Source organism: Poecilia reticulata, linkage group LG17 (genome assembly GCF_000633615.1).
Source record: "Poecilia reticulata strain Guanapo linkage group LG17, Guppy_female_1.0+MT, whole genome shotgun sequence".
In the NCBI taxonomy this organism is placed as follows: Eukaryota; Metazoa; Chordata; class Actinopteri; order Cyprinodontiformes; family Poeciliidae; genus Poecilia; species Poecilia reticulata.
In genome coordinates this window covers 6,518,516-6,533,269 of record NC_024347.1, presented here as the reverse complement: position 1 = coordinate 6,533,269, position 14,754 = coordinate 6,518,516, and the positions used below count along the sequence as shown (strand labels likewise).

The following is a 14,754-nucleotide window of genomic DNA, read 5'->3' as shown; positions in this document are numbered from 1 at the left end:
CACACACACACACACACACACACACACACACACACACACACACACACACACACACACACACGCACATCAACATTATTTGGTGATTCATTCCAAACCGGTGGATGGAAACACGCCTAACTTGCATTTTCTATTTTCTATATTCCTTTTTTTTATTTTTGCCATTTTAAAAGTTCGTTTGCAATTCACGATAATTGGATGAAAAACATAACTAATGATTGGAAACAAAAAAGCTGGACCTCAAGCAACATGGATTCTGTTCATGTTGCTTCTGCTCATGACTCTTCCTCCAGACTCTGGAGCTTTGGTTTCTAAATGCAATGGAAACTTTACTCCTGTTATCCGGCTCAGATGCTTCTCACCTCTCTGGTTCAGGAGCAGCTACACACAAACTTCACTAACCCCTGAAAGCGTTTAGCCTCTCCATGTTCTCAAGGCAGGAGTTTGACCCGTTTACATGTAAATCCTTTCCTACCAAAGTTTTTCCTTCCACTCAACTTTACAAGACAATAATCGGATACAGCTGTTGGTGAATATTTTGTGGCTAACCCGTGGACACCTGTCAGGTCATCAGTCTTCTTCAGGATTATGTCTTAACATAATCATAAAATGATTTTATTGGTACTGGCTTAAGCCATAATCATCAAAAATGACAGGAAATAACACAAAATATACTACTGTGTGTATAAAGAATTGCTATTTTAACAGAATTACTGAGATACCAACCTGATGACTAAATTCAGATTTATTGAGTAGAGCTGCCTCCAGAAATACTGATGAGACCAACAAAAAGCCCAAACATCAATCTTACCAAGTATTTATATTTTCTGTGTAAATATCTTAACACTCTGAAATAAGACAAAACTAACTTTCAAGTAACTTTTCAGTAACATTTAGCTGTTTTTTTCTTTTTAAAAAGCCATAAATTCCTTAATATTGATTTTTTTTTTTTTAAACTACCAGTTTCACTGGCAGATTTTTTCCACTTATAGCAAAAATATATTGTTTTATGTATGTTTTAACTTGAGAACGGTATTTTTTGCTCTGTATGTCATGAATATTAGAATATAATTTCTCTAAACGATTGGTGACGTGATTTTTTGAACAGGAAAGGAGCTTCAGCTGTAAAATCTGCGGGAAGAGCTTTAAGCGTTCCTCCACCCTCTCCACCCACCTGCTCATCCACTCAGACACTCGGCCCTATCCCTGCCAGTACTGCGGCAAGAGGTTCCACCAGAAGTCCGACATGAAAAAGCACACTTTCATCCACACAGGTGAGACAGACGAGCCACATATATACAGTACACACATACATATATGTGGGAATAACATGATGGGATTCATCTCCTCCTTCCAACATGATCGAACGTTTCAACCGTTTGTTCCCCTCTGCAGGCGAGAAGCCACACAAGTGCCAGGTGTGTGGGAAGGCTTTCAGTCAGAGCTCCAACCTGATCACCCACAGCAGGAAGCACACAGGCTTCAAGCCGTTTGGCTGCGACCTCTGTGGGAAAGGCTTCCAGAGGAAGGTGGACCTGCGGAGGCACAAGGAGACGCAGCACGGACTGAAATGAGCTGATTTCCTCAGATTTCCACTGAGCATGGGCCGACGTTTTCGTTTCCTGTTCTGAACTGCTGTTTTTTTTTTTCTTACTATTTAACTGATATTTATCATTTGTTTTCACAATTATTATAAAAAGGGAGCTAAATGATACATTTCCAAGATTGAACATTTGGACCAGCTTTATAAAATGTCTATTTGTTTATATAAACATGGATTAAATGTTAACTTAAAGGTCTCATATGCTGATTTCCTATCCCCCCCAACCCCACACATCCACTGTGGCTCCCCACACGGGGTGCCATCCTTTCATGGGGTGGCACAAAAATAAAGAATTATTTATATGAGCTGTAACCCTGCAACAATTAGCAAACATTTGGTGGAGTTGCACATCTGATGAGCTCATTAAAGCAGCTACTTCTCAGAGCAGAGATGGAAAAGGGTTAATAGAGGAACCATGTTGTGATGACTTCCTGTCAGAAAGAGCAGCAGTTTCTTAAAGAGACAGAGGCCCAATTTCAAGGTGTTCAATTACAAAGTCGTATTTGATATGCAGCAGTTTTATAACAACTGAAGGTACCATAGTTACATGATTGTGTCATAAAATTGCACTGTGTGGCAGGAAAACACATAATAAACAGAACCTGTCTGACACCATGACGTAGGGCGAAACGTCTCAAAACACAACCTCATGCCCTGGAATAGAGATGAAAACCAAAATCTCATCAAAATGTTCTGTGTATCGATGACAACGGTTGAGATTTTGGAAGGTGTTCATCCTGTTTCATCTGGAGTTAAAGTAAGACTGCACTTCAGGAAATCGTCATAGCAACAGTCACACGCGGTGTTGGTGGGATGATAGTTTGGGCTGCTTTGCTTCTCCAGGACCTGAACCACTTGTCTTAACTGATGGAACTAAAATACTGAGGTTTTTTTTTTCCTGCCATCAGGTCATGACCTTAAACAGAAGCATACTTGGACTATGCTGCAGAACCAATGAGCTGATGGATGGGAAAAAAACAAAACATTTCTATGAATATGAGCGGGACAAAATTCCCCTTCATCAAAGTAAAAGAATCATTACCAAGTTTCAGGCAGATTGGTTTGGATTGTTTTTTTTGTCTGTACTAAAAAAAAAAAAAAATCTGAAAACTGCATTTTCCATTTATTTAAAATTCAAATGCATTTCAAATCTGATGATTTCAAACATTAATGTGAACTCTTAAGTTATCTTTTCACATCACTGCATATCTGGAGGGGCAGAAAAGTGGGCCCAATTCACACAAGATCCACCTGAGAGTATCAGTGCTGTGCTCCTCTCTGCGTCGCTCCGCTGATTTTTCTGAGCGTCAAGAAAAACAAGAAGCTCTATGTGAAGTCATGCAGACCATCAATCACAAACCCCCAATCTGCATGGCAGCTCAGAGCTCGTATCTCACATATTTAAGCAGAGGAACGTTTCGCAGCGTGCGCCATCTGGCCAAAAATAAATATTCTCAGGCAAAGTAATCATTCAAGTCCCCATATAACAAATGACAATGGGGGGGGAGGCCATAAAAGGCAACGTAAAGGAAGTCTGCAGGATTTGAGCAACTTTTATTACAGTAGTAGAGCCTCTAACTGCAGCAATAAGCGGCTGTGTGGACAGGCTGCTTTCACTGGGGAAAAGCTGGGTGTGATTTTTAGTTGCCTCTGCCTTGGTTAAATATTGAAGCCTCAAGGATGTGATTTGCACATAGTTGGCCACAGATTGTGCACATAATCCGGCTCCGCGTCACATATGAGCAGACACGTCGAAAAACCTTTAAATAGATCAGACTTTTTATTAGCCTCATTTATTCACTGTAAAAATAAAAACAAACGAGAAAAACCGTTAAACGCTTATTTTTCATCAACGCCACAATTAATGTTACACCTGTTATCAACATACATGAGGCCCAACAGATTTACTTTCAGAAGTGGATTATGGATGTTGCTATGATGCACTATTTTACATACATTTACAAAACTTGCTTCATGTGTTTATTCCAAATGTTATGGACGAGACGACAGAAAAGAAAAGAAGAAACGTAGAGAAAATGTTTAAAGGGAAAGAAGGATGGAGAGAACGCATCACCACCTCAGCAGTCCGCGCCTACACCTGCAGAAAGAGAGAAAACTGGACGTGTTTAAGAGAGAAGAAATGTCAGATGTATTTTTTTTTTACCTCTTTTAGTGGAATATGCTTATAAAGCATACAAAATGAGTAATTATCGGTTATTGGCCATAACCACAATATTAATATCAGATATTGGTATTGGCCCAAATTTCATATCTGTGCACTTTTACAACTGTTTTTTTTTCACAAATCTTTGCCAATGGTGGAAATTAAATAATCTGTGCATGAAGGCTGTAGTCTGCACTTTGACTTTTTAAAATTACTTTTATTTGGTAAAAATGAAATTCTCACAAAACACACACATTCGTCATTTCTTTAAATGATCGGTTTTTAATCTGATTAAAAATATTTACAATACTTCTTCAGGTCAACTTTTCATCAGTTTGTTGAGGATTTGAAGAGCTGAACCACGCTGAGAAGGTCGTGCTGCTGCAGGCCGAGCTCCTCCATCAGGGTGTTCAAATACTGCACTGACGCCGACACCTCCAGGGCGTCCCGCACCACCGGAGACACGAAGGACAGCCTGGAGACGACAGAACACACACACAGCAGACCGTGGGACCTCATGGCACATCGCTATGCTAACGGATTATACCAGATGGAAAATACAGCTTCAGATTGTAAAATCTATTAGGATTTTTGCCTGTTTTAAAGCAGATAAAAACCTGTTTCAGAACAACTTCTTTATCACACACACTGTGTGACGTCACCTCTCCTTGCAGTGTAAATAAATATGAGCTTTTATGGAAGGAAAGCTAGAAAAAAATAATGACTGAAGTTCTTAAAGAGATCGAGAGCAATAGAAAGGGGGCGCAGTGGGTCTAGTTTATCATTAAACTGAAAAATCAGCCACACGATCTCTGATCAGTGCATCTGTAGAAATAACAGAGAGAAGATCAGTGGACGCAGTGGGAACATCACACAGAAACAGAGTATAAATAAAGCAGTTGTTTACTCTAACCCAGTGGTCTCAGGCTGCATTCCTGCAACTTTTAGATATACAGCAAAGGTATGAGCATTTATTATTGTTCATCATTTATTGTGATAAATTTGTTATGATAAGAATTTTGTCATGTCAAATTCCAGTTAATGATCTTTAACCTCTCCCAAAATTGTTGGTATTGATGGGATTATTAGTTACACTAATTTCTCCACTAAGTATCAATTAAAAGAAAAAAAATATATTTTAAATACAGTTACAGTGTGGAGCTTAGTGATACAAATCACTCTTCTTTATGCGACTGTTTTCCTAAAGGAGAGTATTACATATATATTTTTTAAAAGCAGTACTTGTGTTTATGGAGCTCTGATTGCTTCGCCATGCAGTCACAGTTACCCAAAAAAGAAGGGTAACACTTTATTTGAAGGGGGTGAATAAGACTGTCATGACACTGTCATAAACATGACATAACACCTGTCATAAACATGAAATAACACCTGTCATGAACATGAATAAGCCTTCATGAATATTTATGACTGTTGTCATAAAGCATCATTTGGTAAATTATGACACTTTTAATACAACGTTGACATTATTCAAAATGTCTTTGTTATGACAATTTGACATTAACCAAGAAATCATTACTGTTTAAACTTTACCTTTAATAACATAAAGTTACCTACTTTTTAAAGTGCAATCAGTAATACTTTTATAACAAATTTATATCAGTAATGATTTTTTGGTTGTCAAATTGTCATAACAAAGACATTTTGAATAATGTCAACTTTGTATTAAACGTGTCATAATTTACCGAATGACGCTTTATGACAACAGTCATAAATATTCATGAAGGCTTATTCATGTTCATGACAGGTGTTATGTCATGTTTATGACAGTGTCATGACAGTCTTATTCATCCCTCTTCAAATAAAGTGTTACCAAAAGGAGTAATAAATAATTTTTATTGTCACTTTTATTGTTATGATCATATTACCACAAATTATTGTGATAAAACCTAAAGTCCATATCGAATACCACTAAAACACATGAAAGATTGTATTTTTAAAATGACAAAATGGAAATCATCAAATCCTTCCCCTTGAAGTCTTGTTCCTAAGCTCCGCCCCCTCCTCCCTACCTGTCGTCTCTCCTGGACTGGAGCGGCTCTGCCGGTTAATCTCCGGTTCAACTCAGGGTCTAGTGTTGCAGCTACAGGGGGGGAGGCGGGTATCTATTATTCAGCTGGCCCAAACAATAGAGGCCAGACGAGCTCCACAGCTGCCACGCAGTGGACAGATAAGACAGCACAACAAATTATTCATGATGGAGGAATGGAAGGATGGAGTGGAAGACGAGTTCAATGGGAACCGATGAAATCATAGAGCACCGCGGCGACACGGGACGGTCCAGCCACGTTTGGTGAACGGCGTTTTAATATAGAGGCTCTTTATGAGTCAATAGCCACTTCAGTCTGAGATATATAGGAGAAAAGTCACATGATGGGGTCAGGCGATTCATTGTTTTAGTGGAACTGCACTTTAAAAAGCCGTGATTGGTAGAAGGAAAATGAGAATCAGCTCTAATCGAACCAGAGGTTTACATATGCATATAGTTAATAACACAGGCGTCCTTCAAAACGCTGGAACACCCAAGTTCATCCAATTTAAGATAAGGGCTGAAACGATTAATCATGATGAAATGATTACAGAAATAACCGGCAACTAATTTAGTAATCGATTAATCGTTAAGTGGAATATACAGACTCAAAAAACAAAAAGGTAATTCACTGAAAAAAGTACACACAGGGGAAATTAAACCAAAACTGTACAAAATTAAATTAAATTCAGCCAACTATTCCACCAATTATTAATAGGTTAATCTAATAAAAAAACTGTACTATGCTTTATTGATGTTAAGTCAAGGAGAAAGGTCCTCTCATCCTCTCACATGTTGATGTTGAGAAGATGTTTTAGCTGCAGATTTATCTTTTGCTACAAATGATGAAGAGTTCAAAGGACTGCATGTTAGGCAATAAAATAATTACTTTCTTGTTTAAAAAATTAACTGAATTATTTGTTTAATTGCATCTTTTAATGCATTTTCAATAATGTATGAAAAGACTTATGTGATTTAATAACAAATTGCAGAATGAGCCTAATTTCTCTGCCGATTAATTGATTAATCGCCAGAATAATGGATGTATATTCACCGCTGCGGCCCGATTCAAGAAGTTTCCTGGTGTTAGCGGCTCCTTTCTCCAGCGGGGCCGACGCGCCGTACATATCACACCACGGTTGGTCTCAACAGGGCTTACCCTGAAGGTAAGCACTGAGCAAACAGAGCTGGACCACTGAGGCAGCTATAAATCAGGATCAGGTGAGGCTTTTCCCAGACCGGTCGGGCCTGAGGAGTGTGTGCTGTGTTTAGGTGTGTGTGTTTCGTTTGACAAAAGTGTGCCTTCTGTGGTGGATCACGGATCCGGAGACAAGGTAATCAGGCCAAGATAAGGCTGTGTGTACTCAGACGGGAGCAGCACGGAACTGTTCACGCACACACACACACACACACACACACACACACACACACACACACACACACACACACACGCACCTATGTACCATATGGCATGGCCAAAACAATCCTCCGGCTCGTAGCGTCTTGGGTAAAATGAAATGAGAAGCAGCATGTTGTGAACTCACAGATGCAGAAGCACCACGGCTATCAGCGTCCACTCTGGGGTTTTGTGGATGATGTTGGTGTTGCTGAACCTGGAGACAGAAACATAAAGAAGCAGAAGAAACCATAAGATCAGGATAAAAATATGATGCAGCAGAAACACACTCTGTCCAGGTCAGAGCAGCTGACCTTCGTCACATTGCACTTTAAAGCTGCAGTATGTAACTTTTACAGAAAACATGTTTTTACATATTTGTTGACCATTAACAGCGCCAAGCTCCTCCTCCTGGCTCTGATTGGTTGTTTTGGTGCAGCGGTGCATTTCTACAGACGCAATAGTAGCTCAAAGAGGATGTGGAGAAGACCAAACCTTTCACAGATTATCTGGTGACAGTTTTAACAAATATGGAAAAAACATATTGCTTATAAAAGTTACATACTGCAGCTTTAATGTGACTTTCTGCAAACAGAAAGAAAAAAAAATCCTGATGAACACTACCAAACCCACCGCTGTTGGGTTTTTGACAGCTGGACTTCCTGCAGAAAGCTGGACTCTGGAAGTGTTTGCTCTGCTTGGTTAACTTTAAATAGACCATTTCTTGACAAAGTATTCACACCCATTGAATTCTTTAACATTTGAACAGGTGAAAATCAGAAGTTTCTGCATTTTATTGAGATTTTATGTGACAGACCAACACAAGCAAGCACATAGGTGCTGAGTGGAAGGAAAATGATACACAAATAGAAATCAGTGTCACATGCATATTGTATATTCAGTTCTGCTTACTCTGATACCCTAAATAAAATCCAGTGTCACCAGTTGGCTTTAGATATCACCTAATTAGCAAATAATAAATAATAATAATAATAATAATAATAATAATAATAAAAAGAACAGCAGAATGTGAGAATGATTAGACACAATTATGCCTTTTTAAACCAGCAGTTCAGTTTTACTGAACTGGACTGTCGCAGTTTTACCACAACACAAAAAAAATAAATAAACAAAACAAACAGATGTAATCACTTGTGTTTGCAGAAAAAAGTGACATTTCTTGAATTTTAAGTTCCTAAAGAAGAAAGGGTAATAACACGGTATGCTGTAAAGTCAAGTTACCCATTTAAACCAAATGTCCTGACATGCCTCAACCTTACCAGTAGAGGGCAGCAAAGTTGAACAAATAAATCCAATAATGTGGAACTGAAGTAAATAACCAATTGATTCCATAATTCAGTTCCATGATTATCCCCATAATTAAACTCCTGTTTTGTTCTTTATTAACCAGAATAATGTGATCCTGGTTTAATTCATGTCTCTGCAGACAGAAGAATAAAGACGTCACACTGGATGAGTCATTGTTCTTAACTTATGCTTTCCATTAGGTTTTAAAAGCTCTAAATGACCTCTGACCAGCTCAAAATCTAACACACTCAGATGGATCAAAACTGGATTGAAGGCAAACTCTTTGTGAAGGTCCAGACTCACATAAAACATGGGATATCTGGAAAGACCTGAAAACTTGCCTTTATGCACACGCTCTGTAAAGTCTGAGTGGAGATGTTTTAGAAAGAAGAAGAAAGAAGAATAAATCCACTAATTGTACCATTTTATAGCACAATAAAGTGACTGTGTTAACTTCAGTTGCAATAAAAATGCTGTATATATCAAATGTGAGTTAAAAGAAATTTAACTCTTTGAAACTGGGACTCTGTCTTTTTAAAAAAACTCCTGGTCTTTCTGAAACTCTGCCTTCAGAAAGTCATCACAACATGGCTCCTTTGTTAACCCTTTCACGTTTTCACCAGCGTTACACTGAGAAGTAGCTCATATAATGAGCTCAGCAGATGTGCAGTTTCACCAGGTGATTGCTAATTGCTGCAGGCTAGTCTGAAGGAGCTGAAAGGGGGAGTTGTGAGGAAAAAAATCCCACACATGCTCCAGGAAATAAACCATATTTCTTTCAAATTAGTTGAGGCACAAACAGAGAATGGACGATTCTTCCTCAATTTAAAGCTAAAACCGTAGATTTGCATAAAGGTTTTCACTGAACTTCAAACAGAAATAATCTCCTAATACGTTTGTTCTAAAACTAAAACTCAATTACATGAAGGAAAACTGGAGCATTGTCAGGAGAAGTGTGTATGAGTGTGTGTGGCGCTCCGACCTGAAAGTCCTGACCAGGTTGTTCAGGTCCGTGGAGATGTCACTCATGGTGAGGCCCACCGGACCTACAACGTTCCTGAGACTGTGCAATACATTCTGAGGTTAAAACTAATAAACAATATTAAAAAAAAGATCATGTTCATAGAATACAGTTGTGATAACACACACACACACACCAGCTGCTGAGTTTCTCCACTGTAATCCGTTTCTGGATGAGGTTCTGAGCCTGGGAATCAATCAGCGGCAAAACTGGATCCTTCGATTCCGTCTCCTGCACAACACACAACATATAGCACTCAGTTCAATCAGATATGCACACACTCACCACATAAAACATACATACAGGCCTGTTGCAATAAACAACAAATCAAAAATGATAAATTAAAACAAGATCAATAATTTCCATTTGTAAAATTTATCATTTTTCTCTTTTCTCTCTGTCTACCAAATACCAGATGACAGATAGTCTTCAGTTTGGTCTCACCTAGCCCCATTTGTTTACAGAAACTTCATATTTTATTTGTTGTTTCTGTTGTTTTGTTTATTCATTTTGGATATTTAAAATGTCGTCCAGTTCCAGTGTTATATGTTCATTAGAATAGAAAGTTTATTGATCTTTTGAGTTGTTGAAAATGTGCTATATAAATAAAATTACCTTATCTACCCTTTGAGAATGTGTTTTTGCATCATACTGCCTTTACCAGTAGATGGCTTGAAAATGGTCTCAAACTCAAAGCAACATATTATCATTTATCACATTAACTGGACAATTTGTTGCCCAGCAAAATCTGTTACCATGACAGGTAACAGATTTTTTCTGTCTGAAGGAGCGGAGTGGGGGAGTCATAGGAGACTCGATAGACTGTTTTAGGTCTATTGGAATTACATGAATTATTTCTGAACGACAAAATTATGAAAGATAGATTTTTTTGCATATTTTTTAAATATGAGTGTTATGGAAATCTGACTTTTTTTGAGATTTGCATACTAAGCCTCAGATATTGTTTTCTGTATCAGAAGTGAAAAAAGTGGGTCGGTGCATCCCCAGTTTATACAGAATGACACAAAGTTCCACCGTGCCGTCTGTGTTCCTCCGCTCACCTTGCTGGGCTTCATCTCCTCCTCCTCAGGCAGAATCCACGTCCCTCTGTAAAACTCTGTGACTCTGAGCTGCAGCCGCTCGGTCTCCTTCCGCAGCGTCTCGTAGTCCGGAGCTGCAGCCGACCGCCCCCTGTCCTGCTCTTCGGCGCCTGGCTCCGTCACGTCGTCCTCGTCCTCGAGGTCATCTTCGTCCAGCTCCTCTTCCTGCGTTTCCTTTACGTTGGCGAACGGGGATCCCAGAGAACGGTTGGCTCCGTACAGGAAGCACAGAGTGTCGTCTGTGCACCACTCCTTTAGCGTCCTCTTCAGGCACGCCAGCAGATTGAGCCGCACCGAGTCAGGATTGGCGTTTCCAGAGTGGGTGATCAGGAGACCCCGCAGCCCGGCTGCTCCTCTCTGGCTCATCCCCACCTGGGTGATGCTGAGAGCTGCCAGGTTTGGAGCCTGTTTGCTTCCAGCTGAGGGTTCAGTGTGTGAGTTTACAGGCAGGTCAGAGATGGGATGGACTCTCTCCGACACGCTACACTCATTCAGCTTTGCTGTGGCCTCCTCTACAGGTCTGTCCTCAGGAGACGCATCATCTCCTCCTGCTCTCTTCCTCTCCTCTGGCTCGTCAATCTGTCGCTGCTCGCTCTGCTTCCCGTCTTCGTCTGTGTGTCTGGGCAGGTCAGCCCAGCTCACCTGGGCTCTCCGGCGCTGGGGGACCACGCTGGAGACGAAGTCCTGCTCCTGTTCGCTGTCGCTGCTCTGGCTGAGGTCACTTCCTGCGGCGCTGCGCTCGGAGGCAGGAGGGTCCTGAGGCGGGGCAGCCAGGGGGTCCTCGATGTCCTCCTCTTTGAGGCGCCTCTCGGACAGCAGCACCTCCTCACCAGAACTCCCACTGGACAGACACACACCTTCAGTCTACTTAAAACCTCGACTCAAATCGATGCAAAAACTGATTTTCAGGTGTATTTTCAATTGAAGAAAATAAAAGACATTTATCCTTAATAACTATTAGTGCACCAATTTTCTTCATTTTGGCCCGTCAGCAGATTCTTAGATGTGAAGGAGGAGGAGTGAATGATTCAATACAATGTGGGTTTCCTTGGAAATGTTTTAATCTACTTTGAACAATGAATTGATATCTAGGATCAATTAGAATGTCTGTGTGATTGAACTGGAAAGACTTTTTAGACTTGAGACAACACCTGTTGTCAGTTGGCCCGATATAGACAAATGAAATTGAAACAGATCTCATCTAACTCTGCAAAGGTCTGAAAAGAACATTCTAAATTCAAGTATATTTGAGAGAACTACTTCATGTGCAGTTTGTATCACTTGATGGGTTTTGTTCAGTGGTTTTCTATCAAATATGATTGGAATATTGCAGGTGCATGGCGACATTATGACACCCGACAGTGTCAGCAGGTTAGGCGTTTTAGAAAACTCCATTTAGTGCAATCCTAGATTTTATTGGCTTTAGTTCATCAGCTGCTTCAAATTGTTAAAATTGATATTCAATATGTGTCCAAATATATCAAAAATACTCATAGGTAATTTTTTTTTCACATGACTAGCTCACTGTGTGGAAATCTTTAAGCAGCAGTACATACCCCTCTCCTTTCTTCAGCAACCTCACCTCTGGGGGACTGCTGAGAGACATAAAGCAAACAGAATGTTTTTTATATTCCAAGATGACTTCCTGAGAACAGAGAAAAGAAAGAAGCTGCTCACCTTTCATGCTGCCTGAGCCAAAGAGGCGTCTTCGATATCTGCAGCTCATAGTGTTTGGAAGCCTTGTAGCAGAAGTTGCTGCAAAAACACTAGACACAAACAACAGGAGTGCAGCTTTTCAAATATTTCTCTGAAAAAAATGACCCGATAGTGGTAAAGAAAAATAAAAAGAACTCACCTTCCGCTCTGTGATGTCATAAACCCGGTTTGTTTTGGTAGATATTTTAAACCGTTGGTTTGGGATCTAGAGATTGAACAGTGTAGATGAGTCACGACAAAGTGAATCTGAACTTTTTAAAATGTGAGAGTTGTAGATCGTTCACAGGTCCGGGCAGAGCAGCCTAAGAGTTCTACCTTGCCCAGTTTGTTTGGACATGCAGGATAACCACAGAGTTTGGCGATGAATCTCTCCTCCACAGTGTCTTTGTAGTTAGCAGGAGTTATGAGCTTGGCCTGTGAGGAAGAGAGAAAGAAAGTGAAACATGACATTTTTCATTTATTTGTTTAATTTTTGTATTTATTTTTCAAAAGTGGAACTTCCACATTTCTAAATCTGAATTGTTGATCCTATTACATCTCATTCAAGCATAAGAGGATGACGCAATCAGCAGCTGTTTGCAGTAGATATAGATTTAGTTGGTACACGTTTGATTGGTACTGCGTGACATGAAGTAACAGCCATCACCATTGATAATGATGCTATGAAGATGCTTCACTTTATCACTGAATAAAGTATTATTGAGCTGAACCATTTCAGTCAAATACAACAAAAACAACATGGCTGCCCTGATTTTTAGAAATTAGCATAAGGCACATAGAATTAAAAACATCGGTGGAGCAGTTTGTCCTGACAGCCCATGTTGCCTGTTAATTCATACCAAAGTTTTTTTTACTGTTAATGTATTTTACAATGACAGAATGCTTAAGATATTATATGAAATACCTTATGCCACTTTTTTCACGTAGAACAAAAAAGCTGAATAAATATCCACAAATAGTGGACAGCCCAGATTCATTGAATGATGTTGTCTCATATTCCTCAGACATATACAGTGAAATATAAATCAATATAAAGAAAGTAAGATCAGCTACATACACAGTCAATCAGGAAGTCTTCAGCCACGCTGTCCTCTAGGAGGCGCTCCACTACCTTAAGGGCTCTCCTCTCCAGCTCCAGCTTCTCCCTCAGCCTCTCCTTCACCTCCTCTCTCCTGATAAATAAAGCACAAGTTGACATTTCCCAAATACTGTCTGAGCCGTGAGCCCGAAAGGCTTACTAGCGTAAATTGTTTTCACACCTCCTCGCTTCTTCTTCTGCGGTCCGTACTTTGACACATTTCCCACCTGTTAGGCAAACCAGAAGAGAGTTTAATATAATTTTCTCTGGTTTCATTTTCTTCACCAACAGACCTGATGCGTCCTGGCCATAAAAACACAGCTGGGGTAAAATAGTCTGGCTTTCCACAGATGGAGTTTCATTTGACACAAAGTTTTTTAAAAGCACACTAAGAAATAAGCACAAATTCTGCTCTGGGTTTATTTGCACCAATGGCATCACAACAGGCAGCTAATTCTACTTGTAGTCAAAAGTCAGAGCTTCCAAGTTACCAATCAGAAATGCAAGATCTACCTCTGAAATATGAAAATTATCTGTGACATTTGGGGATCTCGCACAATATGGCTGCTGAATAAATTTGTATTGCATTAAAACAGCAGCACATATAGAACTGTAAACATGTTTGTTCAGTGTTAGCAACTCAACAATTAGCCAAACACAGTTTCTCAACGGACACAAATAACAGGTTCAACTTGGAAGCGATGGGATTTCCAGACAAATAGAATGAAGCGCTACTATGGCGCTATGATGTTTGAGAGAAGCCGCCTATTTTCTAAACATCAGTTTAGAAAATTCTAATTCAAATATTTTGCTCTCATACACAGCTCAACGTCTTTGAAGGTAACATTTGATGAGAACCTCCAAATAAATAGTGAAAAACATCCCAGGAAAACACAAATGACTTCTTCTGAATTACTCTATCAACTGCTGTATACCTTGTGTGATGTCACTACAGCCCACGAAAGCTTGTTTTGGGGAGCCATTACTTTTAATTAAAATTACATTTAATAAATAGAAACACTAACTGAAATTTTCCACAGATGACAAACTATATCTAAAGAGAAATTAACTGAAGTTACAATAAAGTCGGGCACGTAGCTTTAAGTAGCACACAAAGAAGCTAAAAATGGCGGTTACATTCATGTTTGTTTCAGCCGGACAGTAAACTGCTCTTCTGTTAGCTTGTTAGCAGCCATAACAAAGCTGCTCTTCAGGTAACAGCCTGAAAATTGGACCTTTTTTGGAGCTTTTAGCAGAACCTCCTCTCCTCCTCCTCTCTTCTGTCTCCATGCTGCTTGTTTTCTCTCCGTTCAACTCTGACCTC

At 39.7% G+C, this 14,754-nt stretch overlaps 2 protein-coding genes across 5 annotated transcripts in view; one reads left to right on the top strand and one right to left on the bottom strand.

Annotated features, from left to right (window-relative positions):
- The window catches only part of gfi1aa (growth factor independent 1A transcription repressor a), a 6,183-nt gene extending 4,163 nt beyond the window's left edge, over positions 1–2,020 (top strand). For 2 of the 3 annotated variants that reach the window (XM_017309851.1, XM_008433366.2), the window contains 2 exons: positions 1,106–1,271; positions 1,393–2,020. In XM_017309851.1, coding sequence (XP_017165340.1) covers positions 1,106–1,271; positions 1,393–1,571 — 345 coding nt within the window. In that variant the 3' untranslated portion in view covers positions 1,572–2,020. The remainder of the gene's footprint in view (positions 1–1,105; positions 1,272–1,392) is intronic. The other variant, XM_017309850.1, reaches the window with a different exon arrangement.
- A 2,003-nt stretch (positions 2,021–4,023) lies between these two features.
- rpap2 (RNA polymerase II associated protein 2) lies at positions 4,024–14,746 on the bottom strand. Of its 2 annotated transcripts, none has more exons than XM_017309977.1 (12): positions 14,666–14,746; positions 13,612–13,657; positions 13,410–13,524; positions 12,668–12,766; positions 12,492–12,557; positions 12,314–12,402; positions 12,193–12,231; positions 10,598–11,477; positions 9,673–9,767; positions 9,498–9,578; positions 7,356–7,424; positions 4,024–4,239 (listed from the first exon to the last, which is right to left on the bottom strand). In XM_017309977.1, exons 1-12 carry the CDS (start codon positions 14,718–14,720, stop codon positions 4,095–4,097), a joined length of 1,779 nt encoding a protein of 592 aa, XP_017165466.1. In that variant the 5' UTR covers positions 14,721–14,746; the 3' UTR covers positions 4,024–4,094. The 2 variants fall into 2 exon arrangements, with proteins under 2 accessions (XP_017165466.1, XP_017165467.1); XM_017309978.1 differs by having other exon boundaries at positions 12,193–12,228.
- Between the last annotated feature and the right edge of the window lie 8 nt (positions 14,747–14,754).

Coding starts and splice junctions, on each gene's coding strand:
- rpap2 (XM_017309977.1), bottom strand. CDS start 14,720: ATGGAGACAGAAGAGAGGAGGAGGAGAGGAGGTTCTGCTAAAAGCTCC. Junction 12,558..12,667: donor GTCCAAACAAACTGGGCAAG/GTAGAACTCTTA, acceptor TTCAATCTCTAG/ATCCCAAACCAACGGTTTAA. Junction 12,403..12,491: donor ATGACATCACAGAGCGGAAG/GTGAGTTCTTTT, acceptor GTTTGTGTCTAG/TGTTTTTGCAGCAACTTCTG.